Source organism: Pocillopora damicornis, chromosome 4 (assembly GCF_964200805.1).
Source record: "Pocillopora damicornis chromosome 4, jaPocDami1.2, whole genome shotgun sequence".
Taxonomy (NCBI): Eukaryota; Metazoa; Cnidaria; class Anthozoa; order Scleractinia; family Pocilloporidae; genus Pocillopora; species Pocillopora damicornis.
Genome location: NC_142673.1, coordinates 25,009,330 through 25,034,681, shown reverse-complemented (window position 1 = coordinate 25,034,681; position 25,352 = coordinate 25,009,330). Strand labels below are relative to the sequence as shown.

Below are 25,352 nucleotides of genomic sequence, written 5' to 3'. Positions count from 1 at the left end.
AAGGAAACCAATCTGGCGTTTAGAAAACCATAATCTTCAATGCTATATAGATTACAGAATTTAAAGGCTAAAGAAAAATGGAAAATGGGAAAGTCGCTGGCCTGCACATTCAAAACTGTGATATAGCTCGTACAAAGCAAATCGGCATTTTCAAAACAAAAGATTGGTGAGGAAAGATCTCGAAAATTGAGGCAGCCTGGTTAAGATAGCACTCCTTAATTTGGTTGACAGTTAAGCTGTCATAAAACTTCTAATGATTTTTTGCCTCAAATGTTGGCTTATTCGTTGCACTGATTTTGAACAACCAATATAGGGTTAGAAAACCACACAGACAGAAATTGTTTTAAACTTAGCAGCAACGCAAATAAGTTACTTCCATTTCGACTTAGCCTTTTCTATGCTCTGCTACCTTTCCCTCTTTTCAACTTTTTTAGTTCTCGTTGAACAAGAGATGACATCAAATTGTTAAAAGAAAAAAATTTGTATCGAGCAAGAATTTTCATTACAGGTGTTTTTTGACTTATTTAAAAGTTGAAAATGAATGGAAATAATATATTCCCATGAGCCATTCAGTAAAAATTATGATATGCCAGTTGATCATTTCTTATTCCTTTTGGCAGTCTTATCTTACAGGTCTAATTTAGCACGCTCGACACGCTCTAACCCTAACCCTAAGCATGCACATTTAAACTAAGCATTTTTTTAGCAGAGGCGCGCCATCAGTTCCTTCGCACCTATTTTCTGCCATAATAGAATATGCTGAAGCAGAAAAGAGGGCAAGGCCAATGAGGACTAAATAAAAGCAACATAGTTTACCGTTTAGCCGGAAACATCTTCAAAACTTCAGACATTTCTTTACATAAGTTGTTGTTGTTCTTTCTCCTTTTTTCCCCCAAAAACCACCGTGACAGTTTCTTTCATTCTACATTCACAACATGCACCAGCCACTCGAACATCTCAATTTCACATGTGTGAAGACAAATTCAAAATGATGCCTATGAGATCTTAACATTAAAGCTATCAACAGAGACCTAGGTTTCTAACAGCCCGAGTACACATCAACCTTAACACACGACCGTTGAAAACCAACGGGGTAACCCTGCCTCCTTTTTTAATCATTAAAAAAGGAGGCAGGGTTACCGCTTCGGAAGGACCGCCGGGGACCACACCGTAACTTGGCACCCGTGGTGTTAAGACAATTTCTTCGCGCCAAGTTACGGTGTGGTCGCGGTGTACGCGGTGTTGATGTGTACGCGGGCTGTTTGAAACTTGTGAACTGGACATTTTTTGAAGCAAACTGCGGCTTAGCGTCAGTTGTACAGGGAAGATTGAATTTCTAGTGAATTGAAATGAAACTACAGTTTATGTGCTTGGATTCTGCGTTGGATTTGTGGCCGGCCGGTCATTTTGCGCCGGGATTTTCTTGCTTCTCGGATCGGTCGTTCGGAAATGGAGTGTTCAGCCTTGGGCTTTTCTTATGTACGTAGAAAACTTCGAAATGGACAACTCGCTAAAATGGGTTCTTTTCATCAAAGTAGGTGGTCAGATAACAAGTGATACGCTGTGGAAGTAAGGTGAGGTATTTCTATTGAGAATTTGACGTATTTTTTTATTCCTTAGAGCGGTCGTAAATATTCCTATACAAACTCTTATAATTCCGCCATGACTATTATTGCGCAAGATGATCATCTCACAGCTGGAGCTTGGGCTACCTGTGGTCAAATCATTTCGGATATGTATCTCGCACTTATCAGATCGTCGCATTAGGGCATGTATTTTGCACCGATCAGAGCGTCGTTTTTGTTGTTTGGTTTGAGAGGTGTTCAAATTTTAACAAATTAACACGGGATTCGGAGAGAGTGGTCCGTAAAATGGAATCATCAATTAGAATGAAAAATTTTGGCTTTTCTGTGTTTTTAACGTGTACTTTATCGCGCTTTATGAGAAATGCGATACTACTGGACAGATGAAAGACACCAGATTATCTATAGCAAACGTGTTACTCATGCTGTGATAATGGTGGGTTGTTGTTGTTCGAGGAAAATGGAAATCTGTGCACTGTAGCACTGTGTCGATATTTTGCGGACCTATTTTATTGTTGCTAAGTAACACAAGAACATGCGTACAGTGAAGATAACCATGTGCTTACCTTAATAGCTGACTTTGTACATCTCGGCTTGTTGTTGTTTCAAAATAAACTTAGTTTAAATTTTAAGACATGGTGGCAGTGGTTAAACAAGGAAAATTCTGAAATTAAGCCCTCCGGAGATATTCGATTTGGAAAAATCGAATCTGGCCTGATTGTAAGCACAATTCCCTGCGATTTCGACTCGCGACGAAACTTCACAAAGAGGAAGGCGCTGTGCAAGTCAGTGCTCTCATTTATACAATGGGAAGAGAAGCCGAACACGTTTTAAAGTCCTTTACATTAGCGGAGGAAGATGATTCCAAAATCGGCGTGATCTTGGCGAAGGTTGATGAGCATTTCGTTCTAAAACGGAACATAATTCACGAGCGAGCACGTTTTCACAAAGGAATCAAAACCAAGGAGAGATGGTCGAATCGTTCGTACGAGGCCTCTATGAATTAGCCGAACACTGTGATTTTGGGTCAGCACATACGGGATAGGATTGTCATTGGAATCCTGAATAAAAATTTGTCTTAGAAGTTGCAGTTGAAGTCGCATTTAACGCTGGAAACCGCGATCCAAATAGCTCATCAGTCAGAAATGGTTAAGTCTCAGGCTACAGATCAGAATTCTCTTGCGTTGAAGGATGTGGACGAAGTCCGAAGCAAAAAGACGCCAGTGACTACTCTTTGGAGGAAAGGAAAAGGGAAGAAAAAGTATTCATCCCAAAAACAAAGTCAAAAGAAATGTAACAGATACGGTCTCCATCACATAAAGCCAGAACAGTGTTAAGCAAAAGGTAGGAAGTGTTTGAAATGCCAAAAGGTGGGTCATTTTGCAGCTGTAGGTTAGTCCAAGTCTATGAGCGAAGTGAACAACAGTAGTGGTGGTGGTGCTACAAATGACAGCAGTGTTGATCGTTGGTTCTTAGGTGCATTATAAGCTGATTCGGATCAGGATGGTACATGGAAGGTTCAGCTCAAAGCGGTAAGCCAGTAGTTTTCAAAAGTGATACGGGTGCAGATATTACCGCCATTTCGATGTCTAGTTTGATAGTTTGCCAAATTAGCCCATGTTACATCCCTCCAAAATAGACCTTTTCAGTCCAGGAGGCAGGTTACAGTGTGCTGGACAATTTAAGACAGCAGTGACACATTGTAACAAGAAGTATGAGGTTGATATTTTTGTGATTAGCGGAGATTATGCGAGCAATTTGCTGGGTCGTCAAGCAGCCTGTGAAATGGGTCTAGTTGCGAGATTAGAAGATGTGGATGCTGAGTTGTTTGGAGATATAGATCTGTTTAAGTGTGAGCCAGTAAAGATTTAATTGGATGAGAATGCTGAACCTTACTGTATCAACGCAGCAAGGAGAATTGCCTTCCCTCTCATGCCAAAGTAAAAGAAGAGCTTAAGCGGATGGAAGAAGCCGGCATCATCGAAAGAGTAACCGGGCCAACAGAATGGTGTGCAACCATGGTACCAGTACAGAAAAGTAATGGGAAGCTCAGGATCTGTGTCGATCTGAGAAAGCTAAATAGTGCTGTGAATCGCGCAAGATTCGTATTGCCTACCTTGGAAGATGTTGCCCCAAAGCTCGTTGGTGCTCAGTACTTTTCCCAGCTTGATGCAGCAAGTGGCTCCTGGCAGATACCCCTACATCCAGATAGTGCTAATTTGACCACATTTGTCACTCCATTGGGGCGATTCTGTTTTAAACGGCTATCATTTAGAATCACGAGTACCTCAGAAATTTCCCAGTGTCTAATGACAGATATGCTAAGGAATGAAGAAGGTTGTGAAGCAATTATAGATGACGTCATTGTGTTTGGAAGGTCAGCTGAGGAGCATGATGAAAACTTAAGTAGAACAAGTCATCAAGGAGTCAGAACTGAAAGAGAAATGTGAGATCAAGAAGGACAGTCTAACCTACTTTGGACATGTCGTCAGTGTAGATGGACGAAGTCCAGACCCTGAAAAGGTGAAAGCGATCACAGAGCTTCAAGCACCAACGAACTACGCAGAGTTATTGGTATCATAAACTACCTTGGAGGTTTCGTACCGAACTTTGTTACAATAATGCAACCAATACCGATCTGTTAAAGTCCGATAGAGCTTGGACTTGGTGACCATCCCAGCGACAGGCATTTGCTAAGGTCAAGCAGATGATTTAAGGTTCTACGTTGCAAGCCTTCTATGATCCTAAGAAGCCTACGGCTGTTTGCGCAGATGCTAGTAGTTATGGCATTGGTGAGGTTCTGATGTAAGGCCATGGTGACCAACTCCACCCGGTCGCATTTTGTTCAAGAACACTCACAGAGACTGAGGTCAAATATGCGCAAATTGAGAAGGAGTACCTGGCAGCAGTGTGGACATTATCACGTTACCTGGTGGGGCTTTCAACTTTTAAGCCCTTGAAAGATCACAAACCATTAGTACCATTGATTAATCAGAGAGATCTTGACAAGACACCATTACGATGCCAAAGGCTCCAAATGCGCTTAATGCGGTTCAACTTAACCATCTAGCAAACCACGCACCTGGCCAGCAAATGGCAGTGGCCGATACTCTGTCAAGAAGCCCTCTCGAGTTTGAAGCGGATCCCGATACAGTGGAAGATGTTTATGCATTCGTAAACTTGGTCGAATCTACAAGGCCAGCCACGGAGAACCAACTGGAGCGAATTAAAGGAGCGAGTGCAGTGGATACCCAGCTCCAAAAGTTGGTTGCAGTTACGTCACAAGGGTGGGCAACACGTGTGGAAGAAGTCCCACTCCAGATACGAGAGTTCTTTGATGCAAGTGGACACTTGTCGATAAGCAATGGCCTGTTAACATACGATGATCGCATAGTGATAGCTAGTGATACCGGTTCTCATGAGAAGGAAAATACTGGAAAGCATTCACACAGGCCACCAGGGCGTAACAAAGTGCTGCGACCAACCTGTCCGTGTGGTGGCCGGCTATTTCCAAAGAGATTAAGGCAAAGGTGGAGTCATGCCAGTTCTGTCAGCAACACCAACCGTGGCGGAGGAGAGAACCTCTGATTACCAAAGTCCTACCTGACAGGCCATGGTAAAAAAGGTTTCTACAGATGTGTTTGAGCTGGCTGGTCAGAGATACTTAGTGGTAATGGACTACTACTCAAGGTTCATTAAGATATTAAGCCTGATGGAGATAACAAGTTAAGCTGCGATCCAGAAGCTGAAGTCAGTATTTGCTCGATGGGGTATTCCAGAAGAACTGGTGAGCGATAACGGCACACAATTCAAATCAGCTATGTTCGACGAGTTCAAAGCAGAGTATGGATTTAAGCATACTACATCAAGCCCACATCACCACCAGGCGAATGGTTCTGCAGAAAGTGGAGTACGAATCTCCAAGCGGATCCTAGAACAGGAGGATCCGTTCCTTATACTCTTATGGCCGATCGTGCAACTCCTGTTCCAGCTACAAGAAAGACACCGGCAGAGCTGATCATGGGAAGACAGATACGAACTACCATCCCAACAATGGTCAAAGTCTCACAGCGAAAGCTTACAGACCATGCAGCAGTCAAGAAAGCAGATGTTAAAGCAAAAGGGGGCTATAGGGAGTCTTTTGACAGAAGGAATGGCACAAGAGAGCTCCCGCCACTCCGACCAGGGGACTGGGTAGGAGTCAAGCTGGACTACAGAATCTAAAGTCATTAGTAAGGACCAAAGTCTTAGATCATACAAACACATTAAGAAAGTCCCTACTCCCACCTGTCATGATACACTAGAGAATATATTCCCGGTTCCAGAAATCAATAGCGAGTCTACTCAAAAAGATGTCCAGGCAGGGGATACCGAAGTTCCGGAAAACAGCAACACCAGTCCCACTCATGACTCAATCCTTCAACAGAGGACCTCCAATGGAAGACTCATTAGGAGACCTATTCGTTAGAGGGACGACCTTAAATAGTTTTATTTGTTTTTGTGAAATATGAACTTTTAAAAGTTCAATCAATCGTATAATAGAACAGTTCGTGTTTTAAGCCCTAGATTTCTAGATTTAAGAATGTGTTCAGTTAAGTTTCTCAAAGAGGTATTTTGTTTATCTATTCCTTAAAAGGGGGAGATGTGTCGATATTGTGCGGACCTCTTTTATTGTTGTTAAGTAACGCAGGAACATGCGCAGAGTGAAGACAATCATATGCTTAGCTAAATGGCTGACTTTGTACATCTCGGCATGTTGTTGTTTTAGAATAAACTTAGTTGGAATTTCAAGACAAGCACAATCATGGTTATTGTTCCTTCGCGACGAGAGTGTGTGGAAAATTTGTAATCAAATATTGCTTGAAGTGTTGATGAATCGCACCAAACATTTTGATTTGAGCAGTTCTTTAACGGCAAGCTGTGTTGCAAGATTAATGATTTGTTGAGTGTGCCGATTACATTTTTCTGGATTGGTTTGCTCGGTGCTATCTACAGATGAATATCTGATTAAAATTAACAATGGACGATTTTGTGTGGCTCCCAGGAAGCTTTGTCGCCTCGTGTGGTATCGTGATTGACTGATATTGTCAAACGATAAAAATAAAAATAAATCTAATCTGAAAACGTTATAAGGGTTTCTTATATTGGTGTCGGGAAATGAATGGAAATAATATACTACCATAAGCCATTCAGTAAACATTGTAATAAGCCAGTTGATCATTTCTTATTCCTTTTGGCGGTCTTATCTTACAGGTAAAGTTTGGTCACCTTTTCCTTATTATAATCGTGAATTTGACATGGAGACAGATGTTTTTGCGTAAACTGCGGTTTGCGGTTAGATATCGGTATATTTCCAATATGTTGCTAAAAGATTATTAATTACTAAGAAAATGACTCTACCTTATAAAACATTGATCCCATACAGGAATTTCCTGGAAATAACCCTCCCTTATACTTTTACCTCTTTAATATTCTCGTTTTTAGCCTAAATCCATGTCGAATTCCTGATCCGGAAAATAGATTTTAAATTTTAATTTAGCACGTTCGACACCCCTTTTTGTTATAGGTGACTTAAGGCGTAAACATGTGGTACTTTTCATCTTCACACTGAATTTATAATCAGGTACGAATAGCACTTAGCTCTTTTAGGGGCGGTACCTTGGGTACGCCCTTTCTTCTCCGAATTGTCTGTTTATTCTGCTGTTATGTAACAGTTTTCGAGGACTATTTTCTTTTGGCATATCTCCTCAGCTTTGATTTTAATTCTGTTAGTAGGTGTATTATAATTTTTATGTTGTCAATCTTGTTTTTGTTTTGCCCGAACTTAACTGTAAGACTAAGAAATTTAAGGTAGAAAGTCACTTTGTAAAGCGTAAACATTGCGAAGGTACGTTCGAAGGTATGCGAACTCCGCTCCGCGTAGCTTAGCGTGATTCGCTTGTTAAGTGTAAAAGCATGACGAAGGTTCAAGGTGTTGACAGCTGAGTAAGCGTCACCTTTATGAGCGGTGACCCACACTTTCGTAGAGAGATCAGAGCCAGTCCCCTTTGTACTAACTTGCTTAGTAATAGAGAATAAAGAAAGAGACAACAAAACAATGAGTGTTAGAGTTTTTACTTCTAACAATATGCAATGTTAAGAGGTGTTTTTATTGAACAGCGATTTTTCTACGAAAGATGGCTGCGTTTTCTCTTTGGTGGTTTGGTAACAGTCAAATTTATGGTAAACATCGTGGTGTGTTACTCTTGGGTGGGGTATTTTGATTTCAGAAGTTTGAACAATTGCAAGTGTGTTGCAAGGTGGATTTTGTGTCATTATTGGCTGTTGAGAGAAATTGTTTGGCTGTTTCGAGAGTAATTTTGAGAACACTGAACGAATGGAAATGTTTTCGATGCTTGGAGAAAGTGATCTTGTGGAGTCGTTCATGTTTGGCCAAGGTCGAGTTCAGATACTATCGGATCGCATGTTTATTTGATTCTGTTATCTGGAATGAATGATTAACGGAGGTAAGTTAATATGATGTAACCTACTAACGTTGAAAACGTATTAAGTCAAAGGAACAGTTTTGGTCTCGTTCCGCATTTTTGTCAACAAAATAAACACATACCGCTAAAAAAGATGATGATACGGACCACGCGCAAAGCTGTCAATTTTTTCTCGAATGTGCGCGTGTTAAATATTCAGTAGTAACATCTCATTTAAATCTATATCTACTTTTATTAAGTTGGTAAAATCTGTAGAGACATCACACCAACAAACTCGCGCGCAAAGTGGGAAGACTATATGAAGGCTTGAAATCATATTAGGAACGGTTTTGATCAAGAAACGAACTAGGAATATTCCACAACATTGCAAATAATCGTGAAAGCTGATTAGCCGGAAACGTTTTCTAAAATTCCAGATATTGCTTTATATAAGTTGCTGTTGTTCTTTCTTTTTTTTCCCCCCAAACCACCGTGACAGTTTCTTTCCTTCTACATCCACAACATACACCAGCTATTCGAACATCTCAGTTTCACATATATGAAGACAAATTAAAAATGATCCAGATGACATATTTACATTAAAGGTATCAACAGAGACCAACGCTAAGTGTGACTGAAATAGACTGAATTTAAACTGAAAGATTAGATTCTTTCAAAAGTTTGTGAGTTAAATAAATGTAGTTAATTGTGAGGGTTCCCATATGAGCCCGATTAAAAGCTGGTTATCAAACTCCAGCAAAATGCTTGCGGTGAAGCACATTTAAATTGTTTTTGTCGTGGTTGCTATTTTTGTTTTTTCGTCACCTCGCAGTTGTTTACGAATGATGTAAATGGAGTACAATCACTTTTCGACCATGCACTCGATGATGAGTGACGAGTCGCCGGACCTCACCAGAAATCGGCGATTCGACCAATTTCAGACAGCAAAGTCTGAAATGAGATTAACGCGGTGATGGGATTGAAGTTAGGAAGAGGATATACCTTCGGGGCAGTTTTAGTGTTTTTGAAGAACTTTACCGAAAGTATTTATAGTTTTCTGAATCATACAAATGATAGGAATCATTATGATGATTACTTTCAATTTCCAAAACAAAGTCTATTTCCAAAGCGAACCGCAGTTTCGTCAGCATGCTCTATACTCTCATAAATCACGCTACAATTAGCCAATTAGAATCCCTATTAGAGTGGTTCAAATAATCTGCTTAGCTGTACAAGACTAAAGTTGTCAAAAATGTCAAACCATCAAAGTTCGCATTACTCAGTGGTTTACAAACTTAACAATTCGGCAGGTCGAATTCAACGCTTGCCTGAAGGTCTAATATAGAATCTGAAAGTGAAATGTTTCGTGAAATCCGGCCGAATTGTGGCTCATAAAAACACGCGAGTTTTTTCACATGACAGTTAGCGAAAAAACTTTTCAAGCGTGTGTTTTATGAATGAACGACAGCCGAATTTACCGGAACATGAGGATTGCTCGGGATGACAGCGCCTTAAAATGCGGCTACAGTGACTGATGTGATCTTTCACTCAATGGATCGGAAAGGGCATCGGCAAGACCAACCGGGATTTTAGTGAAGAGCAAAACAACGTCTTGCCGTTAAGTTTGCAGAGGAGAAACTCAGAGAAGATGCTTCCTTAGGACAAAGAACTTCTTTGCCTGCGGAGGATATTATTCATCTTCTGTCTTTTTTTGGCTCAAAACCACGCAATTTGCATACAACGGCACTCACTATCAACAGGTTTTTGGTACAGCAAATCATCTTCAATCAAATTGATGACTTTTCCAAATAAGCTTATCAAACTATTCCGCTAATTCAAAGAAAATTGTATAAATAAGCATCAGTAGGTACTCACTTTCCAGTTTTACAAGACTGTGTTTCCTTTCCTGGACAAGCTTTTCCATTACACGAATTGTGCACTTTGATGAATGGGGTTCGAGATTTGGTTGAAATCCCGCATCCAGTACATGCACTCCATGCACTCCAGGAGTAAGCACAGTCGACTGGACAGCACTGCTGTATATTACAGCTTCTCGTTTGGTTCAGCGGGTGCGAACGACAACTTCCTCCACAAGACTCATGATAGGCTATTTGGCGAGTGCGCGTAGTTGTGCCCCCTTTGCAAGTACGGCTGCAAGCGGCCCAAGCACTCCACTGGCTTAACTTACAGTCCGTAGGCTTACAGATAAACCGCCGTCTTCTACGACGTCTCCAAGAGTTTGAAGGCGTCAAAATGACAGCGACTACAGCTAACACTAGTACAAGGGTAGCACAACGCGTCATGGCTCGAAAGAAAATTAAGGCGTTTTCTCGAGTGTGGCTTCTCGAAGGTCCTCAGTGAACCTAATGAGCCACGCATCTAGTCGCCTTTCAGCTTAATATTCTAATAGGAAAGTAATACTGAATGTTTTTGAACAACCGCTTTGTGTGGTTGACCATAATTAAAACATTATGTAACATCAGTGTTACGTAATGCTGTCAAATTACCTCGCGACATTGCTACTATTCTGACGCGACAACCGTCAATCACATTAAATATCACAGACCCAAGTGTACTTGAAAATCTCATGAAATGCAAAGCAGTACAAAAAAAGCATGCACAGAAATTGATACTAAACAAGGCCTCAAAAATAAGTTCAAAAATGTAAAATAGCTAGTTGCCCAGGCAGGAAAATCATTTTGCAGCCTCAACAGATAGGCTTTCGAGTCTATCAGCTGGATGTCCAGGTTTCCTGCTGCGGTGTACCCAGCGAGACTAAACAGACACAGCAGTGAAAGGGCCGAGTGGATTGGGTTCTCAATTACAATTCCTAATTAGCTTAGGCATATCTATCAATTCTATTGCCTGATGGAATTATGATTAAGAGGCAATATTATGTAACATCAGTGTTATGTAATGCTGTCAAATTACCTCGCGACATTGCTACTATTCTGAAGCGACAACCGTCAATCACGTTAAATATCACAGACCCAAGTGTACTTGAAAATCTCATGAAATGCAAAGCAGTACAAAAAAAGCATGCACAGAAATTGATACTAAACAAGGCCTCAAAAATAAGTTCAAAAATGCAAAATAGCTAGTTGCCCAGGCAGGAAAATCATTTTGCAGCCTCCACAGATAGGCTTTCGAGTCTATCAGCTGGATGTCCAGGTTTCCTGCTGCGGTGTACCCAGCGAGACTAAACAGACACAGCGGTGAAAGGGTCGAGTGGATTGGGTTCTCAATTACAATTCCTAATTAGCTTAGGCATATCTATCAATTCTATTGCCTGATGGAATTATGATTAAGAGGCAAGACCACTTGTCTCTGAGAACAATTTCAGTTGCTACGTTTCAGAACTTTTGGATCAGTAAACTGATATTAAAATTTGCAGAGAAAGAAGTGGGTGGAGTCGACATAAACAAGTGCCACCATAATTTTTGAGGTAAAGTTTAGCCTTCGCTCAAGCGATATAGATATCACTCCCACGGTGACTTGTGGATTGGAATTTGACACCTAAAACTTGAATTCGACTCTATCTGCACGAGGCGAGGCTCCCTGGCTCAACACAGGGTCAAAATTCGATACTAAAGAAATTTGTAAAATTTCCGTTACAGATGATCAAGGCTAACATAGCTCTGCACTGCAAGATCGATACATCCTTGCAACGCATTATGTATCACTACAAATATCTTGTAACGTTATTAGTTAGCTTATGGATGGGAACTTGGATACACATATGCAACATATATGCAACATATATGCAACATATACACATGTATACACATATATGCAACATTGACACGAGCAACATCGATTTTCCGCCCTAATGTATCTTCGTACGATACAAAAAGACAAAGAAACAAATAAATAACCAAACGAACTAAATCTTAACAGTTTCCTCAACTGAATCGTTTCTGAAAAATAACATGGATGCAGACGTGGAGGGTCCCAGATTTACAAAATAAGTGGAATGCGCATGCAATGATGCCCGGGACTGCTTTCTTCCGAGACTCGAATTCCACATCATGGGAATTTAGAATTCGGTCGATAGTCTTTAGCGTGTTTTTTTTCCCATGGATAAGGATAGAGGACTGCTCTTCTGGTAGCGTTCAACCATGAAGTTACTCAATAACTCTTGGTTTTTTTTTCGATTCATATCACGTCAAGTTCCCTGACGAATAAACCAACGCGCTTGCTGTATCGCTTGCTGGTCAAGGTACAGAGATCATATTAACATCACAAAGATCTTTGTGTTCATATTTGATTCAAAACTTTTAACATTAAAGCTATCAACAGAGACCTACAGTAAGTGTGACTGAAATAGACTGAATTTAAACTGAAAGATTAGATTCTCTCAAAAGTTTGAGTCAAGTAAATGTAATTAATTGTGAGGGATCCCCATAAAATGAGCTCGATTAAATAGCTGGTTATCAAACTCCAGCTAAATGCTTGCGGTGAAGCACATTTGAGTTGCTTTTGTAGTTGCTGTCTTCGTTTTTTCGTCGCCTTGCAGTTGTTTACGAATGATGTAAATGGAGTACAATCACTTTTCGACCATGCACTCGAAATGAGTGACGAGTCGTCGGACCTCACTGGAAATCGGCGATTCGATCAATTCCAGACAGCAAAGCCTGAAATTAGATTAACGCGGTGATGGGATTGAAGTTAGGAAGAGGGTATCCTTTCGGGACAGTTTTAGTGTTTTCGAGAACTTTACCGAAAGTATTCATCGTTTTCCGGATAAAGCGATCCTCTTCACGAAATACTGTCATGCAGATGGTGTGGAGGAGAAAGTAATGGAAGTTGCGAGGCCATTTTTCTAAATGAGGTTTTGGAATCCACCAGAGCAAGTTATGCTCTTCAGACCAAAACCCATGATAATTACAATCAATAGTAGCCCATAATAATAATATTAATCATACTAATTATAACAGTCATTATGATGATAGTCTTAGTTCACACTCTTAATTAAGTCGTACTCAAAAATAAGTGTCTTAATGGAAGATGACATAAAGCAATCAAGTTTCTCCTTGGTGGCGACGATATCGGAAAGAACGCAAATAAATGCAACGACTCTTTATGGCTTGGACGCCATTGTATATTAATTGTATGTTAGTAGCTCTTTTGAAACAATAAACCTTGTGCTAAGCAACTCTCGGTAACTTTTATCAACAGCTTTTGCCGGCTCTTTCTCGGTTTTCGTAATTCTTCCTTTCAATTCTCACGCTCCTATATTTAGAGTCAAAGCTGTTGTGCGCAAAATTGCCTTTCAACAGGATAAGTCATTTCAATGTGGCGACGCTCACCTGTTTGGATCACTCACGGATCATTTCCTCATTGACTCTTTCGGGCTCCTAACCTAATCCTAAATGTTAACATGGAACTTGACGCTCCGTGGAAAATTATTTCTAATAACGTCAATTACTGCGCCTGGCATGTTTACAAACCTTTGTTTAGTTCTTCTATTTCTATTTGCCGACTCGCCTGTTCCAAAATTTCACTTTCAATTAAAGAAAAATGGAAGTTGCGAGGCCATTTTTTTAAATGAGGTTTTGGAATCCACCAGAGCAAGTTATGCTCTTCATACCAGAACTCATAATAATTACAGCCAATAGTAGCATATAAAAATGATATTAATCATACTAGTGATCATGATGATAGTCTTAATTCACACTCTTAATTAAGTCATACTCAAAAATTAGTGTCTTAGTGGCAGATGACATAAAGCGATCCAGTTTCTCCTTGGTGGCGACGATATCCGAAAGAACGCAAATAAATGCAACGACTCTTCATGGCTTGGACGCCATTGTATATTAATTGTATGTTAGTAGCTCTTTTGAAACAAAAAAAAATGTGCTAAGCAACTCTTGGTAAATTTTATCAACAGCTTTTGCCGGCTCTTACTCGGTTCTCGTTATTCTTCCTTTCAATTCTCACGCTCCTATATTTAGAGTCAAAGCTGTTGTGCGCAAAATTGCCTTTCAACAGGATATGTCCTTTCAATGTGGTAACGTTCCGTGGAAAATTATTTTTAATAACGTCAATTACTGCGCCTGGCATGTTTAAAAACCTTTGTTTAGTTCTTCTATTGCTATTTGCCGACTCGCCTGTTCCGAAATTTCACTTTCAATTAAAGAAAAAAAAAACTAGAGAAAAGTCCCGGAAAAGGTCGGACATAGTACAATTTGGAAGATGGCGTGACAGCTTTAGCTTAGCTCTATGCTATATACTCTTGCTCATATGGCACGCTCTATAAGAGTATAGGGCTCTCTTTCAACCAATGACAGCGCACGTTATATCCGAACTTTATTATAAATTTAATTAGATTAATCGATCCTTAGATTTGCCTCCCCACCAGCCCTGACTTCTCATCAAGTAAATTTCCACAAATAATGGAGATGAGAGAGGTGTTAGCTGTGAGAGGGCTTTTCTCACTGAGCCAGACCAAAGTTATCACTGAGGCTAGATCAACAATTTGTCTCTCAGATGACGCCCTTTTTCTTATTTTTCTTTTCTCACTCAGAATTAAAATCGTGCTTTAAAGAAGAAGTAAAAGTAGTTGAAAAGCCAAACACTAAATAGACATTGATTCATTCATCGTCTCAGCCGACCAGAAATTTTAAAAAAATGTTCTGGTGTTGTGTAACAAGGCAAGCGTAGATGTTTTTTAAACTGGTCACACTATCATTGCAAACAACGTCGGATTTGGAAATTTGTTCCATCCAAGTGAGTTTTTGGTCATTCTTAAGATCTAATTATGTTGTTTTACAAATTATTTCCGACTCGCTTACAATTTTTTCTTCTTGTTTGGATAAAATAGACGGCACTTCTTTTGTATTCCAATGGTACAAACACGGAGGCATTGTTAGGAAGTGTGAACATGTTCATTAGAAAGAAAAAAGAGCGAGATATTTTTGCGCCGAAGAAGCATTCGCACAAAAAGCAACGCTCTCAAAACGTGACGTTTGGGCGACGACAAGTCAGCATTATCAAATTCAAATGAGAGAAGATTACCATGAAATATATAGAAAACAAAGGTGTGAAACGAAGTTGTACTCCCCGTTCGAGTATCCCAAATGGAAGAAAGCAGAATCAATTTAGGACAAATGAGATTAAAACGAGACAAGCTGTGGGGTGTTTCTTATTTCACCAACTGAAGTTTTAGTCAGTTTCTAAATACCATGCTTATTGAGAGATCGATTGAGACGGTCAACCCCGAGTTGTTTCGTACCACCAGCAAATCGTTTTAAACGCTAAATTAGACCAAACCAGATATATCTCTTTCAGTCAAACAGCTTTATCTTCACAAATAGTTTTTCACGTGCTCTTTGGAGTCCTTCAGGTGAACTCCGCAGAAGGTTTGACCAATTTAATCATAAAATGATACGTTTTCATTTGTACGGATCCATGTATCACGTCTCAGCCACAGTTATCTACAGCCAGAGGAGGGCTTGAGTTATTCTTATTACAGGTCACCTAACGAAGTGCCTTAACTTAGCTGTAGATCTGTTTTACAGAGCCGTTAACTCAATTTTTTAGACGCTCTGAACGAATAGCACGATTTCCGTCATGTCGTGAAACGCCGTTAACTATAAGGTACCCTAGCAAAAACTGAATTGAGCACACTTTCACACGTATCGGCTTGTGTGACCAAAGGAAGTATTAACCAGAACGCCATTCTCTATGTCTATCCGTATGCTCCTAATAAAGTAAAAGAGAAACTAAAACTTTATGAGAAAGTTAGTCTGAAAATAACATTGATGTCTCAATGAACTGCCCTTCGTCGCGCAGTCGAAGGTTTTGCTAGACCATAATTTCAGCGAGACTGGCTAACTAACTATACGTAACTCAGTATCACTTAGTTCAATGTTGCAGAAAATGTTGTTCACCGTGATTTTTTCTGATGAATTGACACTAAATCTCATTTTTATCTCACGATGTACAGACAGTATATCAATGTATTGATCGCGACCTTTAGACTCAGGCGACGAGGTCGAAAGTTTACATGTCGCATTTTAGAGCACCTTGGCCCGCTGTTGTATTACTCAGACTGAGAGTGTCTAAATCATTGCAATCTGAACATTTTTCACAAAGCAAACATTTTAGGGCGGAAAGAGGCTAGCGCTCTCATGGAGTTACCTATAAGACAACATGCTTGACAGTGAGTATTTGCTGTTTTGAAGCCCTCAAACGATTACAGGTGACTAAAACGATAAAGGTGTGCGGTTTAATTTCCACCTTCCGCTAAGCAGGTGAGGGAGCTCGAAACTCGCTAAGTTTCATTTTTGAAGGGTATGCAGCCGTATTCCTACAGAAAACTGAGAAGATAATAGAAACCATTGGAAGATGTCAGCGTGTTAGTGAGCAAAACGTAAACCCGCGATAAATGAATGTGAAACTAATGGTTGAGCCAGTGTTCATCTGCTACCATCTGTTGTAAATATCGTACGTAATAATAACAAAGTACACTTTGGATAATTTCTGTATGAAAGAAACCTTTAATTCCACTACCCCTCTCGACAAGATACCAAAACATTTTTTAAGGTACTGGCACCTTGAATTTAGTTTCATCTGTTAATCAGGCAAGCACTAAAACTACACTCAATACTCAGAGAGCATTTTAGTTTTAAAGGAAAAGTTATAATTAATAACGCAAGAGGTACCGCATGTCCAAGGTATGGTTATGGCACTAGACTATGAATGGGAAGGCCAAGATTCAAACCCTGGCAAGGGCTATTAAGTTATATCCCTGCCATGATCAACATTTGCTAACCTAACAGTGCTTCACTCAACTATACCAGGAGTATAAATGGCTCCTGATGAAATTCTGGAGGAGGAGTGGGAAGGGTAACCAGCGATGGGATAACATTCTATCGAGGAGACTTTGCAATACTCCTCCCGCGCCTCATACTAAGGATACAAACATGGATTCCAACGGTAGAGACCACTTGGCTTGGTTGCAATCCTCAACCTTTCTTACATATCGTCACACCGGATGTCGAATCGTGCGTTAACATACCGGAGTACGAGAGGCATAAGCAATATGTGAAATTACCATAGTATGCCGGAAGTCGAATCGTGCATTAACATACCGGAAGTCGAGGGGCGCGCACGTGAGCAATGTGTAAAAATGAGTGGCATGATACGAGAAAATGCCAACATGAACCTTCCACGTTCTTAAAGCGTGAAACGACCGGAAGTCTATCGTCAGAATAAAGTGTAGCAAATGTTGACCATACGACACGATTCGACTTGAATCGAACGACTCGTTACAGCAAATGACGATCCGTCATACCGGATGTCAATTTGCAGAAGAAGACAACATTTTCTAAGTGTCTTGCAAATCGACATCCGGTATGACGGGTCGTCATTTGTTGTGTCGAGTCGTTCGATTCGAATCGATTCGTGTCGATGCAACAACATTTTCAACCCCCATGCGGAATATTTTTTTAAGTCTCTTGCAAATTGACTTCTGGTATGCGTTTCCATGTCATAAGAGATGGTTTCTCAGACCTCCAGTATCACAACACCACTTAGCCGCGAATCGACTTCCGGTTTGACGATTCGTCAACTGCCTTTGACGATTCGCAGCGGTTTGGGTGTATTAGACAACCCTCCGTAACACAATTTATATCCCGAACTCTTAACAGATATTCAAATCTTTAGGAGGACGGATTTTGTCATGTAGAAAGGAACTTGGAACTATCCGCAAATCCATATTGGATCATTGACATTATATCTGCATTCAATGCACCCTTCAAAACACTTCTCAACGCAACTTTAACCACCCTCCTCAAGTTTTACTGACCTCTTAATGAGAGGTTAAGGTTAGATTTCTTGTTAATCTTTAAGCCACACATACCCCGGAAGCGCCGGTATGAAAAATAGACGGTGAGCTCGTGTACATCTCAGATGACTTACAAAGCGAAATTAATAGTAATAATGGACTAGTAGCGGGTATATCCTTTAATTTTCGATTTATACGATGCACCTCCTCATACATGTTGTCAGCTTTTGCACAAAATTATGGACGATGATATAAGTTATGTTGTAATGCTGTCGGCAAACAATTGGTATTTCGCAATCTCGGTGCATTAGGAGATGTCACCGATTCTCGATCTAGTTGGCCCCCTATAATCTGACCATTCCCTGTTGGCCGTTCGTATTTACACAACGGTTTGGTTATGAAAAGGTCCGAGTTAAGCTTTTTTAAATACGAAAACAAGGAAGCTTCTAGTTACTTCCACGTCGCTTTAAAGAGAAACTGAAAGTAAACGTTGCGATTATCCGAAGGATAAGACCGCCGTCGATAGCTTTTATCAATGTCCCGATCGATGAGTATTTAAAACAAAAACATCCCCTGTACTGACATTTAAATTCATTTAGGATCAACCAGAATGAACAAGATTAAGCTCTTAAACTCAACAGTTGTATGTTTAAGAAGTGAATGTAACTGCGACGTTCTGCTACGGCTTATAATATTTTGCGAAACGAAACGAAACGGAACTAGGTGAGATATAACAAAACTAAACGAATGATACAGATATATTTTGTAATAAGGTAAAGATAAGTTTCACAAGGATTTTGGAGTAATCGTTAATTAACAAGAAGGATTTTTATTCATCTCGCAAAGTAGTAATTTAGGAAGAGTTACTATTTTGCGAAATCGACTAATAGTCCATTTCGCAAAATAGTATCTCTCCTAAAATTACTGTTTTGCAAAATGTATTTTAATATGGTTTAACAAATAAAAAAGCTTTTAATCAGATCGATAAAAAGCACTCTGGACGGCCTTTGGTTTCGTTATATCTCGCATTTGATCATATCCTCTGTATGTTATTTTGCGCTATATAAATATGAAATATTGTATTATTGTTTCGTTTCGTTTATTTAGAATAAGCCTTTTGCGACCACCTGATCGATAAAAGCTCTGTCGATGGCTTTTATCGAAAAAACAGATGAAAAAAGATTTCACCTTAACAACCAGTTTACTTGACTTCAACTTATACCACCATATACGTTTTCTCTTGAAGAGGAGCCGGTTGGTGGAGAGGTCTTAATCTGATCGATAAAAAGCACTCTGGACGGCTTTTATCGAATACTAGATAAATATTTACGCACACACCTCCCATTCTACTAATTTGAACGCAAATCTCTACAATGAACATTAAGAAAGGTACTTACACTCCAGTATAACAGGACTGTGTTTCCTTCGCAGGACAAGCCGTCCCGTTGCAAGAGCTCTGTCGTATAATATTTGTGGACCGCGATTGCGTAGAATTCCCGCAGCCTGTACATGCACTCCAGGCACCCCAGGTATAAATACAGTCAACAGGACAACATTGTGTATTACAATTCATCGTGTTTGACAGGTGGTATGGGCAACGTCCTCCACAGGATTCTGTAACAGTTTTCCTCCGAGTACGTGTACGAATTCCTCCGTTGCAAGATCGAGTACAGGAGCTCCAAGAGCTCCAACTACTAACTTGACAACCAACGGCCGAACAACTCCTTCTCCTACGGCTCCACCAAGCATAAGAAGGCGTCAAAACGACGGTAATCGTCGTTAATGCAAGAATTAGCGAACAAAACTGTACCATAGCTGAAAAGTTATAGCTCTGAAAGTTTTGGACAAGCTTTTGCAAGTCTGTAAGTGAGAAGCGTTCCCTTACCGGTTTGCACCAGTCCCCTGTGTCACGTCATCCCTATCGTATAATTTCTACGATATTCGCGCCATCATCTCATGGTTCCAGATGGGAAAGCGCACTCCGACATCCGTCAGAAGGAGGTCATCTCGGGTAGATTTCCGATTACGAAATCCGAGCTCGCCCGATGTTGTCTTCGTGATGAAGGCCCTATTTAGCATATTAGACCCGCAAAACAGAGTAGAAACGAACACGTGCTTCGTTTTCGCTCATGACTTCGTATTAGCCTTAAGATATTTGCATTTTTTTCCGTTGCTTACCTATATTACAGACTCCAATAAATTTTTGCGATGCCTCCTTTTCACGGATGGCCGATTACAACTACAACATAGTAACACCTCCACGAAATCTGTCAAAAGGAGGATGTTACAATACCAGAGGTCATCTCGGGTAGATTTCTGATGACGAAATCCGAGCTCGCCCGATGTTTTCATGAAGGCCCTATTTCGCATTTTAGAGCCGCAAAATAGAGTAGAAAGGAACACTTACTTCGTTTTCGCTCATGACTTTGTATTAGCGTTAAGATATTTGCATTTTTTTCCGTTGCTAACCTATATGACAGATTCCACAAAATACATTTGACGCCTCCTTTTCACGGATGGCCGATCACAACTACAACGTAATGACATCTTCACGAAATCTGTCAAAAGGAGGATTTTAAAACACCGGAAATCTTCTGGATTTCTGATGAAATAAATTTAACGCAGTTACGTTCAGAGTTTAAGCGATATATTGTTATTTCTAATATGGTAATTGATAAAAAAAATTGTACATTACCTCGATTGGACGGAGATTAAGTTTGAATATAATGTAGCAGGCGATATTACTTTTGTCGACAAGGATAATCCGTGACTTGTCTCACCTATTATATTTTCTCTATCTGCGTTGTGCCATGATCATCATTGAAAATATTCTATGATAATATTTTTTACAATATTTAGATGAGGATTTTCAATTCTAAACGCAAGAGCGTACTTAGGGAAAGATCTATAAGAAACATTTTCTCATGAATACATTTGAAAAATTCTTTTAGCTGACTTCTACATAGATAAAAAATTACTACACATATATATTTCACTTCGACGATTATCTTAATAAACAATTAATGGGAAGTTCTGAGAATCAGTTTTTAATACTACATGTTAAATTAATGGTTGTTTTTCTCTTCCTGCTTAAGGGCTCTTTCGCAGTTTGGACAACGCCAGTTTGCACTTGAATCTTCCAAAATAATTGTTGAAATGCATTTCCTGTGAAAAAACTCCTTGCAGCTACAACATTTCACACAACGAGAAGGAGACTTCGAGTCTGACTCTTCCCTCGGCATTCTACACTCGCACATTACCGAGACCTCTTGAACAAAAAGTGGCCTCCTGTCTCGACACTCGGGTACTTTAGAGAGGGGAAAGGGGTCGAATGATCCACTCTCCAGGCTCTTTAAAAGATGTTGTCTTATCAGCTTCCTGTCAAATGTCAGATTAGAAGGATTGAGGCCATGTAGTAGCGAAACCAGAAAAGCAATAGCATAAACTCCACAGTCATCGGAATTGTTCTGGTGTTGCACATTTGGTACAATGACCTTAAAACTGGTTCCTTCCTCGTATATAATTGATGCAATCTGTTTCTGCACGAGGGCTGCAATTCTTCCTGAAAACAGGCTGTCGTACAGTTAAACTACAGAAGGAGTGTAGCATCCTACAGTAGATACCAACACCCAATGATGGCTGCCAGTATTCAGGATTTGTGAAAATTGGCCTTTTTGAACAGAAAAATTAAAAATAGGCCCCAAAGTTGTATTTTCCAATCCTCTTGCGTGAGGGAACTGTTCCCTCAGAACAGACTGAGCTGCACCTACAATATGGTCGGTGAGCCAGTCTCCAGTTGAAATGGTGCTAATGTCCTGTTCCGAGAGATGGAATTTACCGGCCTTTGAGGCGCTTCTGTGAGAGGTCTTTACAAATTTTACTTCATCATCTTTTTCATTTTGCTGGGCCAGGTTTGTGTTCGTTGTCGCGTTTACTGTAAGGATGATGCATGTGTTTGCAGTGCTGGTTGTGCTCGAGGTTGTGTTAATGGAGGAGATGGTGTTTGCGTTTGCGGTGCTGGTGATGCATGTGGTCGTGTTAGGTGTGTAAGGGGTGCTTGCCTTTACAGTTTGATTGGCGTTTGAATTTGAACCATTAGAGTTATTCACGTTCACACTGCGGTTTATGTTTACTTGAGCCTCGGCGCTTGAGTTGGCATTCTTGATGTGTGCGAGTTTCGGCTGTTTGGCGGGTTGGCGTTCTATATCGTTCAAGCTGACGTTATACCCCCTTTTCATGTTGTTTGCTCTTTCCCCTACACGTCCAGTGAAAGGATTTTTCTTCTGAGATACTGGCAGCCTTTTATAGTCTACTTTCTTTTTTTTCATCCTGCGCGAATTATTTTTCATAGTAGACTTCAGGAGAGACCTGACCTTTCAGACAACTTTCTCTCAAACAATAAACTCACTTCTTGACAAGTTAATTTACGTGCCATCATAGAATTGGAAATTTTGTTCAGAAAGCGAAATTATCGATTGGAATACGACCGAACGCTGAATACGAATTGAGTGAGCAAACAGGTACTTTGATATCTCGCACGATAACAAATTTCCCGCCTTTGCTAGTTTGGACCATTCAATTGTCTGGGAGTTAATCGACCGTATCATTTATCTTTCCTCTCCATTTCCGGTGTTTTAAAATCCTCTTTTTGACAGATTTCGTGGAGGTGTTACTATGTTGTAGTTGTAATCGGCCATCCGTGAAAAGGAGGCATCGCAAAAATTTTGTGGAGTCTGTAATAAAGGTAAGCAACGAAAAAAAAAAAAGCAATATCTTACGCCTAATACGAAGTCATGAGCGAAAACGAAGCACGTGTTCGTTTCTACTCTGTTTTGCGGGTCTAATATGCTAAATAGGGCCTTCATCACGAAGACAACATCGGGCGAGCTCGGATTTCGTAATCGGAAATCTACCCGAGATGACCTCCTTCTGACGGATGTCGGAGTGTGCTATCTCATGATATCGAATATTCATTCGATATCATGAGATGATGACGCGACGGGAAGTGGGAGGGGCCGGAAGTAGATTTACCACAACAGACAAAAGCCGGGATGCTCCACTTGAATCGGCTATCTCCTTCAGGGTAAAGGTGTTTTTTAAAAGGGAAAGGGTTTCCTAGTTGAACTGGGGTTCCGTAGAATGAAAAATTTTAGTACAAGTCAACAAAGAATCAGATGGGTTTTGGTTTCGGTCTGGTGCTCGATTGAAATCAAAACGATTTCTTTTGTTTTATTTTCCAAAATTGACACATAATCAGGTTGGGAAATTGATACGTTACTTTGATTCTGGATATAGGAAAAGAAAACTTCTTGGAGAGATAAGTTATAAAGGAGGAAAACGTTCATACCCTTGAGAATGAAAAATTTTAGTACAACTCAACAAAGAATCGGATGGGTTTTGGTTTCGGTCTAGTGCTCGATTGAAACCGAAACGATTTCTTTTGTTTTATTTTCCAAAATTCTAACACATAGTCAGGTTGGGAAATTGATACGTTACTTTGATTCTGGATATAGGAAAAGAAAACTTCTTGGAGAGAGTAGTTATAAAGGAAGAAAACGTTCATACCCTAGAGTGAAGCCTCCCCGGCGAAAATTTGCTTAGTATTTCCCGGAAATGGCCCCCACGCCGGCGTACTTCGATCTGCTTTTTAATACTAATACTCAGAGTTAATCATCAAATTATTTTTCTTTCTGTTGACGGATAATTTATTTTTCTTTTGTTCAGCAATTCCCAGAAAAGCTCCCTTAAGATGAATACTAATTTACTGATAGTGAACCAGTCCTAAACAGAGATTTTGCGTCTAAGTTGCTACGAGTCTAGCATTATTTTATTATGTATCTACCCTGATTTGACAAACTCAGCCACTCCAAGTAACTGAATTTCATTACTGTTACCAACTCGACTAATGCGTATGACTGACCTACAATTTTTAGTCTACAAGCCGATTCACTTCAATTGTACTGTTTCACCTGATGCAAATTACTAGCAGGGATGCGTTATACGCAACCTCTGGATAACCTCATACTTTTACATGGTAACAATACCATACCAACGACTTTGGTAGGAACATGTTCCGTGAGTATTTAAGAATTCTTTTACGATGTCAAGTTTTTTGACATACATGAAATCCCTTAATTACTAGGCTTGTTCGGTCAAGATGGGTCTGGGATATTTGCGAAATTTACCATTTTTTTATTTTATTTATTTTTTTTGTTTTTTGTTTTGTTTTTCTTGGTATAAGATCACTTCCTCTCCGTGATCTGAAACCATCTCTGGTCACTCAGCAAGTCAACGTGAACAGCTTTTAAATTCGTTTTCATTTTACTTTCCTTGGTGTAGCCTTCGTTAACTTGACAGCCACTATATATGGCCTCATACATGTTCAGAAAATCATAGACACACAAATGACACTTACAATCCCGAAGATTGTTCATCTAAAAATAGTAGTCTTAACTCATCCGAAGTTTCGCTTGGATCTACTTTACTCGTTTAGCTTTTACTTAACAAAAATAAACAAACTGACAAACTGTTGCAATTTTTCTTTAGGCTTCCGCAAAATTACCAAGAAACCTTCGTTGTAAGAAATATAATCGCTTGGAATAGCATGTTTATTTCGGAAGTTATGTCATTCTCAAGAAGGGCATGAAACCTTGAATTATGCAAGAGGTAAAATGAATCAATCCGTGAGAATCATACTTACCTTGTTTCAGACTGTTCAATATTTTTAGGATCTTCATAGTTATTTTCATTTCAGGTGTGCTTTGGTTTTTTCTACACAGCCCATCAGGCTCTCAGAACCAAGTTCACTTTACTTGTCTCACGCAAGTTAAGAACTAAATCCCAAAAGCCACTGAGTGTTTTAAAAGCGTATAACTTTTTTGGTAAAGCTTAAAACTGAATGGTAAATCAATAGAAAATCTGTACTTGAATGAGCTTTGCGTTGGAAAAGTCTCGAGTTTTCCTTTTTTGCTTCTTTTGTTTCCTTTTACAGATTTCCATGTACAGTTCAACTTTCCTTCGCTTATTTTGCAGGGAGTTTGTTTCTTGTGATTTTGCGCGGGAAAATTTGCGTGCGGCCGACGAGAATTGATCCCCTCCCTCGCGCATGCCCGACCTTTAACCGCTGTGTATATATTGTGTTTCATATATATTGTGGGGCGTTATATTTCACAAAGTCCTCTCTTGATCTCATGCAACGCTGCTCATTCAACGGAAAGTGGCCAGTTTTCAATATTTCTTTTTTATTTCTTTCTTTAAAATTTTCGACGATATTCTTCTCAGTTTATTATTTTTTCGAGTGTGGCGGTTGCGCAACCCTTCCATTTTTCACCATTTTTTCGATCAATCCGTAACCAGTAACGAAATAAAACAATGCTGACAATACTCCTTGAAGTATTTTTGCGGTAAAGGATGGTCTATTTCTTTTGCAAGATGCTTCCTTCTCTCAATGAAGAATGGTCTTCCAATAGACGATAGACGCTCAATATTATTTATCGATAATTATCCCACCATGCG

The 25,352-nt window shown here is 39.8% G+C and overlaps 1 protein-coding gene across 1 annotated transcript in view; it reads right to left on the bottom strand.

Moving 5' to 3' along the window:
* The window catches only part of LOC113683425 (protocadherin Fat 4), a 107,770-nt gene extending 88,105 nt beyond the window's left edge, over positions 1-19,665 (bottom strand). Inside the window, exon 1 of the mRNA XM_027200667.2 lies at positions 19,235-19,665. Within this exon, the coding sequence (XP_027056468.2) occupies positions 19,235-19,650 (416 nt within the window). The 5' untranslated portion in view covers positions 19,651-19,665. The remainder of the gene's footprint in view (positions 1-19,234) is intronic.
* Positions 19,666-25,352: the final 5,687 nt, after the last annotated feature.